At 31.0% G+C, this 22554-nt stretch overlaps 2 protein-coding genes across 5 annotated transcripts in view; both read right to left on the reverse strand.

The window, feature by feature from the left end:
- The window catches only part of LOC111684585 (cAMP-dependent protein kinase type II regulatory subunit), a 56008-nt gene extending 33457 nt beyond the window's left edge, over nucleotides 1-22551 (reverse strand). Inside the window, exons 1-2 of one of the 4 annotated variants that reach the window (XM_046955671.1) lie at nucleotides 22443-22551; nucleotides 19873-19933 (exon numbers count right to left, since the gene is read on the reverse strand). The gene's annotated coding sequence lies outside the window, so the exon portion shown is untranslated. Of the gene's footprint in view, nucleotides 1-17779; nucleotides 17962-19872; nucleotides 20100-22442 lie in introns of those variants that run through there. The other 3 variants (XM_046955669.1, XM_046955670.1, XM_046955672.1) reach the window with 3 other exon arrangements.
- Nucleotides 9157-19851, reverse strand: LOC124421011. Its single transcript, XM_046955675.1, has 3 exons — nucleotides 18419-19851; nucleotides 18131-18248; nucleotides 9157-10256 (listed from the first exon to the last, which is right to left on the reverse strand). The coding sequence occupies exons 1-3, from the start codon at nucleotides 18493-18495 to the stop codon at nucleotides 9357-9359; spliced, it is 1095 nt and encodes a 364-aa protein (XP_046811631.1). The 5' UTR covers nucleotides 18496-19851; the 3' UTR covers nucleotides 9157-9356.
- Nucleotides 22552-22554: the final 3 nt, after the last annotated feature.

Below are 22554 nucleotides of genomic sequence, written 5' to 3' on the forward strand. Positions count from 1 at the left end.
CGCCTAGGCATACTGATAAAAACGAGAACAACAACAACAACATATTAACGGTCTTAATTAAATGAATTACGACACTTTATTTATATCCAATAATGACTCTTTTAACTGACCTTCATTTATAAAAATAAATAAAAAAAATTGGTCGGTGATATTTCTTCCTTAATAATATAACACAGTTTAAACAATTAATAAATTATTTATGGAAAATACTTAATCAATTATTAAATAACATAAGTACGTGGTCTATTGGTGAAGGTTGTTAATCATTCGTTAAATTTACAAATTTTGCAAACGTTTATTTTTGGATAATTTTGAAAGAGTTTTTTCTTACAAATTGATTGTATTTAATTGATTTATTGTGTGCAAAGTCATTATTTATAACACTATTTCAAAAATATTTTGATGGAAAACATAAATGCATCTGTTTCGCACTAGTAGACGATAGAGAAATAAAAATTTAAAAAAAAAAACTAATTCAGCTCAGTAACGAAATAAACTCTGGAACTAAACAAAAAAGTCCTATAGGGTCCGAAGAAAACTGATATCTTTATGTTTCTATTCGAAATTTTTACTTAGATAACACCGTTTCCCCTGAATACATTTCATAAAACAAAAAAATTTTCACTGATGTTATATAAATAATCTAGAAACTATCCACATACTAGAGACAATTATAATCTGAACTATTTGTAAGATAAAACCATCAACAATGTGTGAGAAATGAAAAAAACTGACAAGATGCTGTAATCTAATTCCTCTTTAACCTCTTCATTAAATTTTAACTATTGTCTTACTGCTCGACTATAGCTTAAAACTCTTTCGATCACAAAACAAACATTTTAGTTCAAAACTGCTTAATGAACTTTTACTAAAGGATATTTTTTTTCCTTTTTTTATAAATTCTATCACAAAAACATAAAAACAATCATAAAAAAATTAAACCTCCGACATATAAAAATTTCATTTGTGGCCAAATGTAAATAAATTTTAATAGACTTAGACAGTATCCATGTTATACAATGTTCAAAAAAAAAAAAAACGAATCCTAATCATGATTTACTTGCATGACGTTGCTTTTAACCTCATAAATGTAGGAGTGTTTGTATACAGTTATGTAGGTTTGCATGTTGTATTTATTTGTATATAAACTGCATTATCCTTCATGTTAAATGGTGACAATGTATTACATTTAATTTGTACTAACACACTAAAATACCATGTTGTCGGTATTGGGTCAGAATAGGGATTGTCATAGAATCCAATAATTGTCGGAACTGGATTGATTTTATTAAATCTGATCATGTTATTTTAAGCTTTCAAATTCAATTCCGACAATTATTGGAATCTATGACAAACCCCAATACCTCAAATTCAATTATTTTGATTTTGAAAAAAGGTACAAAACACAAAATAAATAAAATTCGTTATAGAGCTGAAAAATGTTTTAACACATCACACATATTCTACACTAGTCATCCTTGTTGTTTATATTTACCTTCCTAATTGTATTTCTAACTAAATTATTACCTAGGACAAGTTACATTTAACTATTCTAGATATTTCTTCATGTTTTTCAAAGTTCTAAGTAAAAAAAAAAATCTTTACGAACGAAAAGTTGAAAGACATTCATTTATTTATACATATATGTATACATAAAGTTGAAAGTATGTTTGTAAAAATATCCTTATGTATATCCAATAGCAAGTAACCAAGTAATATGTAAGTAACATTTAAAATATGTACTAAAGTTTTAACTTTTCGTATTCAAATAAAAAATCGAATATTTTGTTAGTCAAATAACTAGTGCAATCATATATATAAATATAGCAACCAACTTAATATATGTACATAATTGTGACAATTATTTGAATGATTGATTTAACAAAATATGATTGTGACAACTAAAAATTTTCAAAACTTGAAAACAATGTTATTCAAATAAATTTCCTAGAACAAAACACTTAATAATGAAGTTTTTTTTTTAACTTATAATTTTGATTAGAGTTCTCAAATGCATAATTTAAATAATATGGCATATTTCTTTTCCAACACTTACATAGGACAATTTAATAGTTGATAAATACTCATGAGCAGGGAAACCAAATAATAAGCACATAATTTATTTAAAGATTTCAAAAAAAAAAATGTGTATAAATGTTAGTTCTTTTAAATATTTTAATACATTTGGTCCCTTTTTTGGTTGCCCTGATCAAGTGTATTATTTGCACAACTACTATGTGTTTATTGCATTTGTGTTAGGTTAAAAGCAAATGGAATATGACAATACATAATATTAGAAATGGTTTGCTTATAAATAGAAATGTTATCTGCCTGTTCCCCTAAATGCGAACGAACATTTCATTCTCATTTTATATTGAAAACAATAAGAATTTTTCGAATTTATTTGTTGTTTTCAATATAAAACTAGAAAATACTTGTTCGTTCGCATTTAGTGGAACAGGCCCTATATATTTATCAATTTATTAAAACATATTGGGTCTAAAGCATAGAAACTCCTAACCAACAAAAGTGATCAGATGTTAATGGATAAAAGTGTAATTGCAAACAAAAAAAAAATCGGAGCAGAAGATTACAAATGTCTTTCAGAATATCCTTAATAAAAAATAACTTTTTAAGGCACTGTTTTTGAAGATTATTAGAGGCTAAAGTTGATTTTTTTCAATCAATCCCAAATTTAACGACAGGTCACGAACGACATTCTTTTGTTAATCAGTTATATAAAGAATATACCAATAACGTAGTTTTTATTATTCCATTTATGACAGGCCAAGTGGCATCTGAGCTCTATTTTCCAAGGCTTTGCTAACAGTTTCTCATTCTCTTATGAATCTTAAAAAAGAAAATTCCCAAAGGTATTATATCATAGTAAAGATATCTTAAAATACCGCACTAAAGTTAATTCACAAAATATCGATTATTTGATGAGCTATGTGACCGACAAGGTGACCCAGTCTACTGAAACCAAATATTCTATCTATTGTCATCATTCAACTGGTCAAGTCTTTATAGACTGACTATATAATCCCTGCCCTTTAGAGTTCTCAAAAAAAATCTAGACTTTCACAATACAAACATTTATTACTTCTGAAAACATTTAGTATAATTTAAAGTCAATTGAATTGATTATGTGTTTGTATGTTTGTGTATATGTTTAAGTTTCCACAGTTCCCATTTGTATTGAACAGATGTATGTATGTAGGTTTGTTAAGTGGTATCCTTTTCTCATAACGATTCTAGTAAATACTTTTACCATTCAAACGTAATGAATACAATAATAAAGTTTGTATAAATTTATAAAATTGTTGATAAATCTATTTATATGTATGTATGTGTACATTACTTCTAAGTAACCTCAAGAGTTAAGGTGGGTGTGTGCAAATGACGTAAAAATCAATTAACCGTTAAGTGCTGCATTGCAAATAGGATTTAGGATATTGTTGAAGGGCTATTAGAGATTTTCTATTAAAAAAAATCTTGAATAACAACGTATTTATTTTGTATTGTATGCATCCGGGGGGTGTTGGTTTGAATTGTAGTTTTATTTTTAAATGTTGTTGTGTTTATTATGAATTCATACTGTTTTATTGATGCAAATAAAATATGTTTAATAAGAAGTATAAGTATTTATATATTTATAAACATAAAATAGATTTGATTAGATGTATTAAAAGTTTTTTTAATAAAATTTATTTTTCGAAAAATTTTTCGAAATTTTGTGAAATCAAATATTGGATAGTGATTTTTACCAAACAATCAAGAAAAGTAATAAACAATTTTATTTGCCACACACTTTAATAAGTCTGGCAATAAAGTTAAGACCAAAAAAAAAAACAAAGTGTATAATTATAATTCATTTTATATACAGGGTGGTTAAACTAGTGATAACAATTTTAATCCTCGTATAACTAAATAAAATTAAGAAAACTTTAATTGAAGGAACTAATATTCCCAGATTTTAGAGAACAGTATTATATTAATATGGCTGACTAAGCTGGATACTTAACAGACGGCAGCCTAGGCTATTTCACACGACTTAATGTATTTATGGTTTAATCTGACTTATAAATCGAACGATATTAGCATTAATAAAGTGGTTCGTTTGTGGATTATTTTCATAGCTTTGGTTTTTTAAAAGTCGACAGTAGTTAAATCGCAATTCAGAGGGACCCAAATGTCATTATTTAGACCTTTTTTAATGCAATTTTTAAACTTACAACTTTATAAAAAGTAGATCTTTTTTTAAAGCTATGCGACTGGGTTCACTATATTGAAGAAACCGAAGTTTACACAAGCCAAAAAAATTCGAAAAAACTCGAAAAAACATTTATTGAAATAAAGTCGGTCGTGATTTAGTAGATAGTGGTATATTTGAAGTAATTATGGTATAAATCTCCCAACTCCGGTTGTATTGGGAAATTTTGGAGCCATTTTAATAGAAATCGATTCCTGTGCCAAAAAATCAATCTTGGTCCAAATTTTATCAAATTATCTTGATGTTTACATGGCTAGCCAGCCGGACAGACATGTCAGAAAGTGATTCTGAGTCGATCGGTTTACTTTAAAGTATATGTAGAACCAATATTTTTGTGCGTAACAAACATCATTACAAATGCATAATACTCTGCCAGAATACTCTCGCAGAAACCGAATTTTATCTAGCTTTTGGATAAAATATGTATCTTGAAGAAGGATGAATATATAACAGAGTTCGGACCTTTAGTCTGTAGTCGACAGATTGTACTTTAAGATCATTTATGTAATTGTATAAATAAAAGTACCTTCGCGCTGTTAGAACGTTACATGTAGGGCCAAAAATGAGATTTGGATTTTGGCCCATAAAAAGTCGGCCACACGCCATATAACTCGAAAACCATTTGAGTTATCTACATGCAATAAAGTCATCACGAATTTTGAAGAGCAAACTAACGAGAATTGTAGAGAAGTACTTAAAAAGAAAAACATAATTTAGGTATGTTTGCAAAATTTCCCAACGTTGTTAAAATGCAAAATGATTCATTTATTCATTTTAAATGATTCATTTTAAACTACGGATTCATAATACTGACTAAAAGCCCTAGAGCTTTATATTGAAAATAATCGGCCTTTGTCTGAATGACCTATTAATTAAAAAGCTATCAGCATTTGAAGAACCCTGTACACACTTGAGTCCCACACAAATACGAGGGGATTTAATTTAATACTTTTTAAAATGTTTATTTTCAAAAACAAATCTCGGATTTTTATATGCATATATATGTACATATATGTATGTACTAATGTACAAAAAAACATGATTTTTTTTGCAACGTTTATCAATAAATATTCATGTACTACATTTATTGAAGAGAAAAGTACACTACAAGTGCTTGAGAGATACAATAACACTATTGTATCTGCTAGATACGCATTTTGCGTTGATGTAGATACAAATCTATAGAAAACAAGATTTTTTATTTCAAAGAGATAAATTGTTGTTATGGGAGATGTAATAAATGTGAGTACAAAAATGTACATATTATCTAATGAAATAGAGTTTGTTTGTATGTACTGATAGGTAGGAGAGTAATGTAAATGTAAGAAAATGTTGTCTTATTTACTTGTTTAGATACAAATGTACCACAATTTATCTAAATACTGCATTTGTATGAATGAATGTATAAAAGTAAATATAAAAATTATTCATATTATATTATTATTCTTATGTAGTTCTATAACTTTGTATTGAATTTGTTAATTAAATTTATTTTAAACAAAATAAATATTTCAAATATTTCATACAAGTTTCTGTATTGCAACTCAATATTGGACAAAACCATTATTAAAACGCACAAAAATATATTTAAAAAATAATTGTAATCTTATCGCAATGTCGTCTAAATGAGTATAGCATATCATTGCCGGTTTGCACCAACTAAAATTGACTTTTTGTTTATTCTTTAGATTTGTATAAAATTATATATTTTTTTTCTAATCTCTTTTTATACTTTTTCTGTTTTTATTCGAGTATGTTATTTCTTATTTACTTTTTTTTTTGTTGAGATAAGTAGCAGACTAGATAAATAAATGTTATACAAAATTAAATTTGAAAACTTCTAGCAATTATTGACATACATTTGTACATATACATATATAATTTATCATTTTAATTTTGTTTTTTTTTTTTTTTAGTACAGCCTCACACATTTAGTGTATTCAATATTTTTAATATTATTTATGATGATCATATAAAGTCACATAAAACGAATTATCAGTAAGTGTATTCTGTCTTATCAAAGTCGACTTTCATAAAAGCTAAAAATAATTAAAAACAAATTGTAGGGCACGGGAGTCAGCAAATGATTTCATTTGTTTTCTTTTTTTTTTTTGTATTTAATGCCGACATTGAAAGTGTTTTTGCGTGTTTTTAAAAGGGCGCGAAATATGTGTAATATGTACACATAGGGGTTTCAGGAATTGTATTCATATCACCATTATTTTGATAACAGATTTTTGACTTAAAAATTTTGGAAAGCATTCGTATTAGAATGTATGGGGCCTAATGAAAATTATATAGATAGTCGGAAATCTATGTACATAAGCATTTAAAATATTATTCCAAATTTGTCGAATTGAAACTTTTTTATAAATATTTTACAACGCTTTCGTTTCAGCACTTATAACTAGGGTTCTATAGTTGAAACGAAATGTTGACTTTTCTACTTTTGCATTTAGTTAAAAGTCGATTTTTTGACTTTTTGCATTTTATGAAAAGTAGATTTTTCGAATTTTTCCATTTAAATTAATGTTGACTTTTAGACTTTTTGACTTTTATAAATAGTCGACTTTTTTCGACTATTTTGGCTTTTTTTCGAGTTTATCTGACTATTTCAGAGTTTTTATTTTTTCACTTTTTTAAAACTTTCGATTATTTTGGACTTTTTTCTACTATTTTCAAGTTTACGACTTTTTCCGACTATTTGAATTTTTTCGACTTTCCAAACTTTTCCAACTTTTTTTCGACTTTTTCCGACTCATTTCGACTTTTAACCACTTTTTTCGATTTATTTCGACTTTTTATGACTTTTCGAATTTGTTCGTCCTTTCGAATTTTATTTACAAAGTCGACAATGGTCGAGTTATCGATTTTTTTGATACAAAATTGTCGACTTCTACAAAAAGTCAAATGTTCGATTATTCGAAAGTCGATTTCAAGAACCCTACTTAAACGTTCTAATTTTTAGCTTTTCTGCGGGATTTTAATTCCTTTTGCATGCAACACGTATCGGAAAGGGAACAAACACCACGCCGAATTATTATTCCGAATTAGCCTAATTAACTATTATAATTTAATAATTTTTAAACGCAGGACTAAGAAAGATTTTATCCCTTTACATTCAATCGTCAATCATCAATTTCTATACTTTATAAACACAGGACATTACTAGGATATTAGTTCAATATCTTTTATGATCATAAAATCGTATGAATTGTGCTTTTGTGAGTCCTCAACTGAATTTCAAAATCAACATACCCACAAATACGGCGTTTTCGCCTATAGTTTTATAAAATTTTTATGTCACCTAAAAGACATTCACCCCTTAGTCTTTCACTTTTTTCGTTCACTAACTTTGTTGTTTAAAAAAAATTCCCCTGTTGTGAAATTTGTTGATGGTATTTTGTAAACATTACGCAGCTGTTCCATACAAAATCAACTATTGTGAATGAATTGTTCACAATAAGTTCACGATAGCAATTTTCACTTCGAGAGAAATCAAAATTTCAATGGAACAAAATTTTCACTTCTATTGGCATGATTATATTACAGATCGTTAAGGTGATTATATTACAGATCGTTATGGCTTATTTTCGCATAAACCGAATTCGGTGCCGAATACGAAATTTCATAAATTTGTCGCAAATTTATGAAATTTCGTTGTTGGTGCCAATTACGGCGTATGCGAAAAGGTCTTACGTAAATATTAATACAATACTATCAGTTCAAAAACTTAAAACATGTCATCTTAAGTTATGGTTGTTTCAAGTTTAAGGTTCAGATATCTTCTAAAAGATGTTGACAGACTTTACAGATTTTAGAAGATATCTGGTAAAACTCCCATATATAGACAAAGACAAAACTCTTTAACTTGAAATTAAACATCAGTTAAATATTTTTGATTTATCGTTATCAAAATTGTTATGGCAAAAAAAGTTTGATTCAGGTGTTTCCTTACGTTTTTTTCTTCATTATTTTCGATTTTGATTAAAATTAATACTCAATATCAATTATAATAATTTAATAATAAATAAAATTGACTACAGTAATCCACAACCCTCTTCTTATTGGCAAAAGTTTATTTATTTGTTAAATAAAATGTATGATTGTAATTTGGATTTTGTTTTTGGATAAGTATTATATTATAGATGTACATATGGGATGTGGATATATAAGGCAATAGGTTTACAAGGATAGTCCCAAAATAAAATTTACAATTATCACTTAGTAGTTCCTGTGTAATGGTATAAATAAAAGTAAACTCAGAGAAGTAATATAGCTAACAATATTATGATCATGGATGTTATGTAATTAATTGTCTGAACCATAATAACTTAAATTCTTAAAGCCAAAAATCTTTAGTATTTGTTTTAATGAGGATAGATTGCTGGAATGGAGTGGGTGCCAATTAACTCTCAGAGAAGATGAGAATACAAAATAATTAAAAATATTTTGTTATTCCCATAAACAAATAAAATCCCCGTCGGAAATAGAAAAAAAAGAAAATAAAACAATTAGGATTTTTCGGAATTTTATTCGAATGATAGGAAAACTATACCTGTTAGTTTTAGAGGCAAACAGACAAGAAGATTTTTTTGATATTGAGGGAAAAACGGAAGCAACATTTGGCACCATTTTGACCAGGTTGACATATACATTTAGGCATTGTGTGCGACAAGGATAGTCTACTATTTAGAAATTTCAGCTTGCGTATACGATTGAAATTGCAGGGAAATCTAATGCCGTCACTATTATTAATGCCATGGTCGGAAAAGCTTCTTTTGGCATTAACATTGCCGCCCACCTTGCAGGAATGCAATGACCAATTAACTATGCCATCCTGGTCATGTCCCAGATATTGCTTCTGCAAGAATAGAATATACAATAGATTATCTTATTTCTAATAGTTTAGGAAAGGAGAAACACATTTTTATTCAAAATTCATTGTTTTTTTTTTCAATATTATATCTTAAACTAGGATACAATTCAAAGTAGTTTTTATTATTTGAATTCAATAACTTAATTCAATTAAGTACGATTTGTTATTCGCTATATACATATGTCTAAAAGTGCATTTCAGTATTTATAAAGAACAAGGACCGAAAATTGTCCATCCGAAAATGGTGCTTTGGGCGGTGGGAAAACCTACCCTAGAGAAAACTCCCTGACACATGACCTTTGGATACAGATCAACGCCTATTATTATATCGATGGATGCGGATTCGTAGAATTTTGAGTCCGCGAGGAATAGATCTTTAAAATTCTTTTTGTAAGAGTCAGGAAGTGACTGGACTGGTGTATGCAAGGAGATTCTGTTGTCAACCCTGAATGTACCCTCGATCTGGGAAGAGGAATCAAATCTTGACTTAAGCACTAATGGACAAATAGTCTCCTCGTGGAGAGAATACGCTGTTAAGTTGAGTTTATCCACTAACTTACGCGATACCCTACTAAATTGCGAGCCAGAGTCTAACAAACACCGCGCATGAGATGTAGTGGTACCAATTTTTACTAGTACTGTTGGAAGTAAGATATTGGTGTTTTGACGTAGTATCGCCGTTAGAGATGCTGACTTCGAAGTGGATGGTGTTGGCGACTCGTTTGCGGAGTTAAGGGATAACGACTCTTGTCTTCGTGTGGAGTTGGATGGTCCTGGATTGGGTGATTTGGATCGCGAACGAGATCGAGTGGGTATAAGATCTTTCACCAGTCTAGGGTTCACATGTAACAAGGTATGATGGAACTTATGACAATGCTTACAACCATGTTTGGAGAAACAGCTGTTTTGTGAATGGTCATGTGCTAAGCAATTTATGCAATACTTATTAGCTCGGACGGCATTAAGACGATCGGCGATGGACATAGCGAGGAATTTTCGGCAAGTTCGAAGTGGATGTGTACGCTTACAGATGCGGCAAGGGTAAACGTTGTATCTACGGAGGGATGTAATTGGACGCTTTGATGGAGTTTTAGGCATGTTGAGCTAGAATTGGAAAGAAAGTAAACATGTAGCGAGCCTAGGATTCATCGGGAAGCCTAACGAGTTTGACGATTGGTCTTTTTATCAATCCGCGCTGGGTCAAAACATCGGCGACTCGTACACGATTGTCCGAACCGGTATACACCTTTACTATTCTACCAAGTCTCCACGAGTTCGGGGGAAGGTTTTCATCTTTGACCACTACTAATGCTCCTTCTGGAAGATTGACTTGAGGTCTTTGCCATTTCGTTCTTTTATTCATTTCTTTTAAATATTCGTTTTTCCAGCGGGAACAAAAGTTGAGATTGATTACCTTCAGTCTCTGCCAACGATTTATCATGGACAACGAAGAATCATTAACCTGTGGATCGACAGGTGTTAAGATAGGAGTCCCAATAAGAAAGTGACCTGGCGTTAAGGCGCACAAATCAGTAGGGTCAGTGGAAATAGGTGAAATCGGTCTGGAGTTCAAACAGGACTCGATCTTGGACAATAGAGTGGACAGCTCTTCGAAGGTGTATTTGTGACAACCAGCAACTTTACGAAAGTGAGCCTTAAAACTTTTCACCCCAGCCTCCCATAATCCTCCCATATGAGGTGCACCAGCAGGGATAAAGTGCCACGAAATATTTTGGTGCTCATAATTTGCTAGTAAACATTGTTGGGAGGTTTTAATGAATTCTTTGGCTAGAATTTTAGAAGCGCCTACAAACGTGGTACCATTATCGGAATACAAATGAAGTGGACACCCACGACGAGAAACAAAACGACTAAATGCAGCTAGAAATGCCGGAGTGGATAAATCAGTCGTGGCTTCCAAATGAATAGCTTTGGTGGAGAAACACACGAATACGCACACGTATCCTTTGGAAACGCGACAACCACGACCAGAATAGGTTTTAATATCGAATGGTCCCGCGAAATCCAAACCTGTTCGGGCAAAAGGACGCGTAATTTCTGACCTTTCAGGCGGTAAAGCGGCCATTATCTGTTTTTGACACCTTTTCTTGTAAATAACGCATATCTTACATTTGTTAATTGTGGTTTTAATAAGGTTTTTCGCCTTCGGAATCCAGTACTGAGTTCTTAAAAGACGTAGCACTAGTTGATTCCCACCGTGAAGGCTAATGTCGTGGACGAACTTCACCAGAAGTCTTGAATATTGGGAGTTATATGGAATTATAATCGGATGTTTCTCATCGTATGTTAAACCTGGTGAGGATTCTAGCCTACCACAGGACCGGATTATCCCCTCTGGATCCATGAAGGGGCTCAAATTCAAGATTCCGCTTGTTTTGGAAATACTTTGTCTAGCCGCAAGGGCTTTGTATTCGTTGGGATAGCTAGCCTTTTGAATAACGGAGATAAGTTGAACTTTCACGGAACTAATTTCAGAGCTAGAAAGATCAGACGAATTTCTAAAGAAGCTAGAACGATAGCGAGGGTGTGTTCTATAAAAAAAGCGATATATATACGACATGACTCTCATGGCTCTGCTAAAGGAGGAAAATCTTTGTAGGATATCTTCAAATTCTGTAAAATAGGAGAAATGAACCTTTACGGATTTAACTTCCAAGTCAGTAATTGCCGCATTGGATATATCTGTACTAGGCCATTGTAACTCATCTTTCTTAAGCCATTGAGGTCCAAACCACCATAAATCATTTTTCAAGAGGTCTTGTGGAGTTAGACCTCGACTAGCCAGATCAGCAGGATTAGTTTCTGAATTCACATGTCTCCATTGTGAGAAATTAACTACTTGGGAAATCTTCGAAACTCTATTAGCGACGAATGTTAACCAACTACAAGCGGGTTTTGCTAGCCAAGAAAGAACTATAGTGGAATCGGTCCAGCAGAAAACAGAATATTTGTCGACGTTTAGTTGTGGTAAGAGATTTTCGAGAATTTCAGCTAGGAGAACTGCCCCACAAAGTTCCAATCTCGGAATGGAGAGGGTCTTTATAGGAGCCACTTTTGTTTTGGACATGACTAAATGAGTTAAAATAGTGCTACGGACAGAAATTCGAATATATAATGCCGCCGCGTATGCTTTCTCGGACGCATCACAGAATCCATGGAATTGGATTTCGGCATTGGGACAATAGTCGATCCATCGTGGAATTCGTATGGAATTTATAAAGGGGTAGTTTGATTCAAAGGATTTCCATTGATTAAGTGTATCAGAAACAAGTATTTCGTCCCAATCAGTACCGTCTATCCATATCTTTTGCATTATTATTTTCGCTTGGACAATACAGGGTGATAGCCAACCTGCTGGATCAAAAAGTTTGGCAATTTGAGATAGAACTTCTCTTTTAGTATAAGTTGAAAACTGTGGAAATGGACTCGCAGTGAAATAAAATTCATCGGAACAAGCGTTCCACCGAATTCCTAAAGTTTTGGCCGAGCTACTGTCTTCAAATTTTAAAAAATCTTCATGGAGTAAATGGTCTGACGGAATGTCGGCCAGGATATCTTTGGAGTTTGAAGTCCACTTCCTCAATAAAAAACCTGCGGACTCTAAAACATGGATTAACTCATCTTTTGCTTTTATGGAATCTTGTATGGTATGAGCTCCCGCAAGGACATCATCAACATACATGGAATCTCGTAGAATCTTACTAGCGACGGGAAAATCTGATTGAACATCATCTGCTAGCTGGAGTAATGTCCGAATTGCTAGATATGGAGCACAATTGACTCCGAAAGTCACGGTTTTTCAACTCATAATCGCAAATCGGATCGCTAGGATTTATTCGGAATAAAATTCTTTGAAAAGATGTATGGTCTGGATTTACTAGGATTTGCCTATACATCTTTTGGATATCGGCGTTGAAGACGAAACGAAAAGTCGCCACTTTATAATGAGATTCGTAAGATCGTTTTGAAGTATAGGACCTATATGTAACAATGAATTTAAACTTTGACCATTTGAAGACGGAGCAGAAGCATTAAACACGACACGAACTTTTGTCGTGACACTATCTGGTTTAATGACCGCGTGATGAGGCAAGTAATACGTATTTGGACTATGAGAGAGGTTTGATGATTTCACTTTGAACATATGACCTAATTTTTCATATTCTTGGACAACATTATCGTATTCAAGCTTGAAGCTCGGAGTTCGGATCAATCTAGCCTCATTCCGAAAGAATTGGGCCATTGCACTAGCCCTAGAACTCCCTATATTCAAAGATTCCGGAAACTCTTCTTTAAATGGAAGAGATACCGTGTATCTTCCGTTTGCGTTTCTTATTGTTGTCCGCCGATACAATTCTTCGCATGCTTCCTCGGAAGGAGACATATGCCTCTTCTTCGGAGGATTCTCCAACTCCCAAAAGCGTGAAATTTCCTTGTCTAAGGAAATTTCACAGAAATGTGAAACTATGTTAGATTGGTGAGATACGGGACCCGTAAGAATCCATCCAAAAATGGTTTCTTGTGCTATAAGAGATTCGCACACATTATGCATAATCCCTGAACGAACGACTAAGGGGAAGATGTCACAACCAATTAACATATCAATCTTTGAACTTGAATGAAACTTCGGATCTGCCAGCGGAATTTGAGGAAGATTTAAAAAATTCGAATCAGAAAAGCTGTGCGATGGAAGATTATTCGACAAGTGTGGGACCACTAGGGCCGAAACTGGAATAGAAATATCATCATGCATCTTGGATCCCAATGCAAACGAACACAGTTTTTGGACTGTGGCAGAAACGGTGTTATTTAATCCCGAAATCTGCGCATTGGTGGATTGTGAGGGAAGTCTAAGAGTGTTGAAAACACGTTCTGAAATGAAAGTACCCTCAGATCCGGAATCAATCAACGCACGCACATTGTATTTGGTACCCAAATGACAAATATAGACCCAGGCTGTTCCCAATAGAACACCCTTTGAGTTGGTAACGAAACAAGTTTGAACTCTACTTGAAGTAGAACTAGTAGCGGACTGTAAGTTACTATTATTGGAGGAGGAATGTGCCATTGGGCTCTGAACAATTGACGAACTGCTTGTATTCAAATCTCGAGGGGACGCTGTAGGATTATCAACTTCCTTGTGTAGAAGTGTATTATGCTTCTTGTGACATTTAACACATCTATGTGTGCTGTTACAATTTTTGACACTGTGGGTTTTTGAAAAGCAGTTGAGACATAACCCTTTCTTTTTGATTTCATCAAATCTTTTTGGATAGTCCATTTCTAAAAACTTCGGACACTTGCGGATTATGTGGTTCTCTTGTGGACACAATTGACATTGTGGCTTCCAAACATTGGTTTGGAAACTGTTAACTTTTTTGTTAGAGTTCGGATTGGCAACGTTTTTCAGTTTTAATTCCCCAATTCTAGAAGTATTCGAACCACGAATCTCGGATACCGATTCTAAGGTTCTGTAACGGTTAGAGAGAAACTCGTCTAACTCTGACCACTTTGGAATGGCGGTTTTGTCCTTCAGTTCTTGTTCCCACAAGGTTAAAGTACTTTCTGGAAGTCGATTAGTGCAGATAAAGACAAAGATTGGATCCCAACTGGTAACGTCTATACCATAAAGTTTCAAAATGGAGATGCACGAGTTAATATCTCTCTGCATTTGCTTCAGGACATTACCCGATTCCACATTGCTGGTCTTAAGGTTGAATAGGATCTTCAACTGACCATTTACTAAGACCCTTCGGTTTTCAAACCGCAAAACAAAATTCTGCCAAGCTAGATCGAAACCTTGGTGGGTTAATGGACTCTTCTGGACTATTTCTTTTGCTTCGCCTTGAGTTTTCTGGGTTAAAAAGAACAGTTTCTCCACATTACTGGCTTTGGAATTGGACACTACCGCAGTAAACATGTCGCGGAAGGTTGGCCAGGAAGCATAGTCGCCATGGAAGGTTTCAATCTCAATTGGAGGCAAGTGAAAACCGTGAGATCCCGGTGGAACCGAATTTTGGATAACATTTCGCGAAGTGCTGGCAGGAACAGTGATACCAAGCGGAGGATCTACCACTTCTGGATGGGGAAGGGATTGTCTTCGCAGTGTATCGGAAATTTCGGACAATCTTGTTAAACAATTACAGAAAGTCGTATAGGTACTTTTGTATTTTGATTTAAAAGACTCTATGTCAATTGGGTCGTCAGTTTCGTTTGCTTCTTTCTCAGCATCTGTCAAGAAGTTGTCGTAGGCTACCTTAACTCTGCTCCAATTAGATTTCAGTTCATATCGATGAACCTCCAAGGTATGAAGCGAATTCAACGGATATTCATTGTTGTTAAGGTCTGCCTCGAATTCAACTATGCTGTCAGCGTATCGAATAAACTGATCCAATGACATATTACTACGGATTTGTTTGTTCTTTTTAGAAGGAACTTAATAAGAAAGTATCTGAATAAAAGCAACCGAAACGAAAAGAATTGACAAAACTTTCTTCCAAAACAGAATAGATGGAAATAAATATACTTAATCGACAGAATCTACTCGAAAGATCAAAACTATGGTGAAATCTTGGACTAAGGCTTTGTAATGAGAATAAGAACCGCAAGAGTTCGGAGTATTTGCGAAGAATTCTTGGTTTTAGTTAACCGGTTAATGATGGGATAAAGGAAAAATACTAGGTTAGTCAAGTGAAACGATATTTGAATGTGTTTTCACGATTTTTTCTCACTATTCTTTTCTTAAGTTTTCAAAAGAAAACTTGCAGCACACTAAACTTTGATTTATTAATGGATTTTTTTGATGACTAATTAGGTTAGCTGTTTAGAAGATGAATGGGAATTACAAACTTTTTACGGAAAACGTTGGGGAAAAAACTTTAAATGAACATTCGTCTAATATTCTTGCGAAAATTAACAAAAAAAGTCGCTTGAAGAATGCATATAGTTAAAGAACTGTTGGAAAAGATCTTGGTATATACTGAGTGCGATCAGCTGTTCAGAGTTATATACTTTGTTACAGGTCATTCACCTTTAATGTATTGGAAGTGCTTCAAAAAATTATTGGAAATTTCCAAACAATGGGTCTGTTCATGCACAACTTGTGTGAAAAATTAAAAACAAGAGAATAATTGTTACGAATGGGAAGGTTTAGAAAAAAAAATATTTGTTATAAAGATGAAGATTTGTACATAAATATTCTCTTCAAATAATTCTTCAAGAAATATCCGCAAAGAATTAAGGCTCACTTAATGGAAAATAAATATTTTTTTTCTTTCTATATTCACTATAAGTTTTGTATATTTGTGTATGTTCCCACTGTTGATCAGATTTTGTCAAAAGTCAGCAATATATTGAGTGAACAGACCGATAGTGATTTATTAAAATATTGGAAATGCTCTACGTGTAACTATGTACAAGTGATTTTATTTGGAAAGACAAAACAAAGATAGTACAATATCACAAATTGTAACGAGGTGTTGCCGAGACGTTTTCTTTTTGAATGGAATGTTGATTAGATTTTTAGATCTATTAATACGCAAATTGTAACAAATAAATATACAATATCTCTATTGTATTATTTTCTAAAGAATGTGCGAATTCCCGAAAATAAAAGTAAATAAATCTTTACTGGGAAACTGTAAAGATTTTCAAGCAATGTAGAAAAGAAGCTAGGAATAAAATAAAATCAATTTACTAAGTAGTAATGGATTTCGAAACTATTGGAGCATAATTTTAATTTTATTTATTTACATATTTATTTATTTATTTATTTATTTATTTATTTACTTATTTATTTATTTATAAGTTCAATAATTTTTGCACTTCGGTAATACTGGTGTGATACAATGGAAAAGAAAATATCTCTTTGAATTATATGTCTATAAAGAAGAGAACACCACTGGAAGTGATGATTAAAAAAATAAGAGCTACACCTACACACTCAGCGAAGGAGAAGTTATGAGATGAACAGAAAAACAAACCCACATCAAAGAGTAGTGATATGTTAACATACAGTAAGAGATTAAGCGAGATTCATAGATCTCTTGAGTGTGGTTTATTTCTCGGGCTTTATTTGAATCTTAAGTTCTCAAAGGGGTAATTTGTAAATCAACCAGAGAGATGAAAATGTAACAGTATAATTAAGATATTAAAGAGTTAGTAAGTTAATGAACAAAAAATAATCCAGAGTACAGAAAGGGGAATGTGTAATGGGAATAATTTGTAAATCAATCAAAAGAGATAAAAATGTAGCAATATAATTAAGATATTGAAAATGAGTAAGTGAACAAAAAAAAAAATACTCAAGAATATAGGAAGGGGAATATGTGATGGGATCAGAATAAAACCACTTGGAGGAGAAAAGAAAAAAGTTGGATTGAGGCTGAAAAAGGGGAAAAGTCATAACATACGTATATTCATATATTCTTAATTGGGACAAATCTAAAAATAGAACCTCGCGAGAATTGTTCTACGAACGCAAAAGAAAAAAATGATAATACCCTACCATGAATATTCACACTATGATGTGATGTAATTTGAAGATTTTTACAATCGAAGCACTATTTTAAATAGTTTAAGAATAGAAAAAAATCCACAACACTTACTTTGTGATCGACGAAACCTTCCTTGTGTGTCTTCTCGTGTTTTGGTAGATCTTCTTTGGTGCTTTTCGTCCTATATTTTTGATTTTAATACTCCTTCTTTCTGGTTATGGCTTTTTTTCTTCCCTTTTCTTTGCAAATTACTTTCCTGACTTCAGATTTTTAATTTTCTCCCTCAATTTGATTTAATTTTCCTTTTTACTTTAAATCTTCTTAATTTTTATTTCTAATTTATGCCGGCTACACGTGTGTAGCAAAATAAAAATAACAAAAAAAAGCTATGCTTGTTAAACCTCTATGCATGCACTTTTTCGACTAAATCTATGTATATACCAAGCAAATAACAAAACGTACCTTTTGGTTTGGAGAAGATTTAGCGAGCGTGTGATGGAAATCTATGGAAATCTCAGAGAGCCTTTTGTATACTTCCAATCCGGTTCGAATGGACCAATGTTTTAATGAGGATAGATTGCTGGAATGGAGTGGGTGCCAATTAACTCTCAGAGAAGATGAGAATACAAAATAATTAAAAATATTTTGTTATTCCCATAAACAAATAAAATCCCCGTCGGAAATAGAAAAAAAGAAAATAAAACAATTAGGATTTTTCGGAATTTTATTCGAATGATAGGAAAACTATACCTGTTAGTTTTAGAGGCAAACAGACAAGAAGATTTTTTTGATATTGAGGGAAAAACGGAAGCAACATTTGGCACCATTTTGACCAGGTTGACATATACATTTAGGCATTGTGTGCGACAAGGATAGTCTACTATTTAGAAATTTCAGCTTGCGTATACGATTGAAATTGCAGGGAAATCTAATGCCGTCACTATTATTAATGCCATGGTCGGAAAAGCTTCTTTTGGCATTAACAGTATTATTTGGGGCCATATTAATAAAAACATTTTGTATATCTATCTACACATGCTATAATCATATTATTATTATTATGAATCAGTATGACGTTTGTCTGATATGTTTTATTACTATTATTGCTGTTGTTGTTATAATTTTGATATGTACATATTTAAACCGATGAGAGGTACTACGTAAATGTAGAATATTTTTGTTTTTATATTTTTACTTATAAATATGTATGATAAAACAAAATAAGAAAATATAGGAAAGACACGAAGAAGGCAGATAAAGCAAATAAGTATGAAAAGTAAATACATTTTAACTAATTTTATTACGAGTAGAAGTTTTTAACTGAAATTTTACCTTTAATATAGAATAAATATAGAATTAGCCCAGCAGTTGAACAAAGAGTCAATAGATAGGAAAATTTAAAAAAAATTAAAAACAGTACTCTTGGTAAAAGAGACTAAAGAAAGTCGTCTTTTCAGTATCCCCATTGTTAGCTAGAAAGTTGATAGTCATCACTTTACTGTCCTTAAGTAATCTAGAGAATAGATACTTGGTCTCTTAAAGGAAAAGATGCTTGGCCATGTATTGACTCCTTAAGTCTATCTTTTGACTAGGAATAATTCTAATAAGTAGACATATTAGCTTAACCGGGCGTGTTTCCACGAACTATAAATGAGAGTGAAGACAGTCATCACTTAAGTGTCCGCTAGTAATCTATAGATTCATCATTTAAAACCTTAAAGCAAAAGGTTCCTAGAACTGTCGTGGCTGCTTTAAACTGGATTTCTGATTATTTCTTTGTAAACGATAAAATGAAGATTCATTTAGATAGTCATTAGGATAGTAAGATGACTAGAAGTAACCAGAGAATAGCTGATTCAGGAATGTCTCCCAGAATTGTTGGGTAACTTGTGTAGGTTTGTTTCGACATGATGATATTTACCTACACAAGTAAATAAGAAAGTTTACATAGCAAAGGTAAGTATTTGTGAATGGCCACCCGTGTTGGAAACTAATCTTAGTTTTGACGAATATTTGGTTAAAAAACAGTTAGGATGTTACTTAATATTAAACGTATGTTAAAAATTTCTTATTTTAACAATAAAAATAAGTATTTATCTAAATATACAATGATTTTATAAAAGCAATCTTTAAAACTAAAACCATATTTTCAAAATCAAAACATGAATTGTAATAAAGACTTTTAAAGTAAAAGAAAAACTTACCCTGTTAAAACTTGTATTCCCAGTTGATGAAAATGATGAACAAATTCCTACAATGTAGCAGCTGCTGCGATAGAGTTAAAGTTGTTTTATTTATTTTAAAAATATGTATTTATTTTCACTTTTAAATTTTATTTTCTTTTTATTATTTATTTATTAACGTGTTTTTTAAATATAAAGAGTGGAAAATTTTCAAGTATTTTTTTAAATATTTTTTTTTGTTTTTTTATCTATTTAAGGAATAATTATTATTAAAGTATTATTGGTTTAAGATATTTTGTTTATAATCCAGAGCCATTAATTTCACTTTTTGTTACAATTTTTTCTTAAATGCACCATCGATCAATTATTTACTAAAAATATATTTCGTTTCGTTTTTTTCTTGTGTTAATTAAAAAAAAATTAACAAAAAGTAAAGCAAAATAAAAACTTAAAGCATTTTTTTTGATGTTTATTTTGTTTTTTATTATTTAAATTAAATGTGTGTATGTGTTGTGTATGAGAGTGTATGTTGCTTATTTTGTTGTTGTTGCTGTTTCTGTGGTCCAAATGATGGCGACCCTGTTGATGGCTAAAAAATGAACAATGTTGAAAGAAAATTTGTTTTTTTTTTTCATTTTTTCATAATAACTTGTTGTTTTTACTTTTTTATTTTATTATGGAAAATGTCTACAAGAACAATTTAAGGGGAAACGAAATGTTAATTTTTTTCTCATTTTCCCGAATCTGTTTGTTCTTTTTGTGAATACATACATTTTTTTATTTATTTATAAATTTGAATAAAAAAATACACATAAAATAGAAAAAATTGTGAAGAAAAACAAATGTTAAAGATTGATATAGATATTTTTTTATATATCTAAATGAATTATATATTTTTAAAAGAAAAAAAGTAACTTTTAAAAACTAAAAAAATATATACTTTGTGTATTGTTGAATATGTGCAAGAAAATATATTTATATTTAAAAAATATCCGTATATGGTTTTCTTTAAATGATATGATAAATTTTTAAAATTTGATTTATAATGATGTTCATTAACACTACTTTGGTTTTTAATGACCTTTTTTATATTTCTTTCTAAAATATATCTTACAACACTGCAGCTAATTTTGGAATATTAAATGTTATTCTAACTTATTGTACATTTCAAAATTTTATACAATTTTGACCCATTTAGATCTCAAAAATCTCATCTTCATGAACATATTACTTGATCTTTTTTCTATCTTACATTCAACAAAAAGAAGGGTAAACGGATGCTAAGTCCTTTCATACGGATTTTATAAGTATTCGGAATAACAATAAAGTATTGTGGTTATATTGGCAATATTTTAATGTGTTTTAAATAGATGGTCAAGATCAATAATGTTTGCAAATTAGTTTTTAAATAAAATTTTAAAAAAATAAAATTAAGTTTTGAAATGTTTAAGAATTGCTATTAATTCATTAAAGAGAAAAGTCCAATAAAATAATGCAATTAAGAAAGTAGATAGTTATGTTAAACCTTGAATTAAAAACTGCACAAACTATTTTTACATAATCCTAACAACTTACTTAATTATAATTAATAATTCCAGCAAATATTTAAAATTTCTTATAAAAACTTGAAAATTTTTTGGTTTGTCCTATTTAACACAACGCACAAATTGACAAATAACCCTGATTGATACATAGATACCTAACAACATACATATGTACGTACGTACGTAAGTAGAAATGTGATTCGATATAACTAACGGTTTTACTGTTATAACAATATAAATATACACAAATCGAAAAATAAAACAATTTTGGAGGTTATAGCCTTCAGTTTTCATTCATATAGAAATTTAAACAACAACAGCAACAACTACAACGTCAAGCACTACAATACAATTTGATTTACTTATGTACATATAAAATGTATTGTATATATGTATTATATATATATACTTACACCTACAATCAATCAATGACAACAATTTAAAACAATAAAAATTAAAAATGAATTATTATTAACTTAATTCTTCATAAAACCGAAAACAAAACTAAATAGGTAATTATTTTAATTTTAAGCATAATTTCTTTTCTTTGATCCAAAACAACAAAATCCAAATAGATTTTAATTGTAAAAACGACGAACGTTAAACAACCTCCCTCCGCCCTCTCAATAAATATATATAAAATAGCAACAAAACATAAATGTAGAAGAAGAAAAACACCAACAACAACAACAAGTACTGCTCTGAAAAACCGAACGAACCGTTTTATTATTTCAATAGTTAGTTGAAAAAAAAAGAATATTGATTGTTTCACGCTCTTAAGTACAGGAGCAGGTAGTTAGGTACACATTTTTTCCAAAATAAAAGCTTTTTCACTTCACTACCACATTATATCAATCATCATGTGTTTTTTTCTTTCTTTTTTTTTGTAATTAACAAGTTATACATACAATTAATTTGTAAATAATTTTCCGTTAAAATTTATTTATTTTCTAAAATTATCAATTAAATTGTGTGTGAACTAATTTTTTTATTAAATTTATTAAGTAACCACTCAATATTAAAATATTTTTTTGCAAATACACATACTTTTTTTACTTTTGCTTTTTATTTAATTGATATTCGTAGACGATTACTTTATAAATGGTACGAATACCGAATCCTAAAAACCACTTCACTCAACGACTTCTCTACGACTGAA

The sequence above is a fragment of the Lucilia cuprina genome, chromosome 6 (genome assembly GCF_022045245.1).
Source record: "Lucilia cuprina isolate Lc7/37 chromosome 6, ASM2204524v1, whole genome shotgun sequence".
NCBI lineage: Eukaryota > Metazoa > Arthropoda > Insecta > Diptera > Calliphoridae > Lucilia > Lucilia cuprina.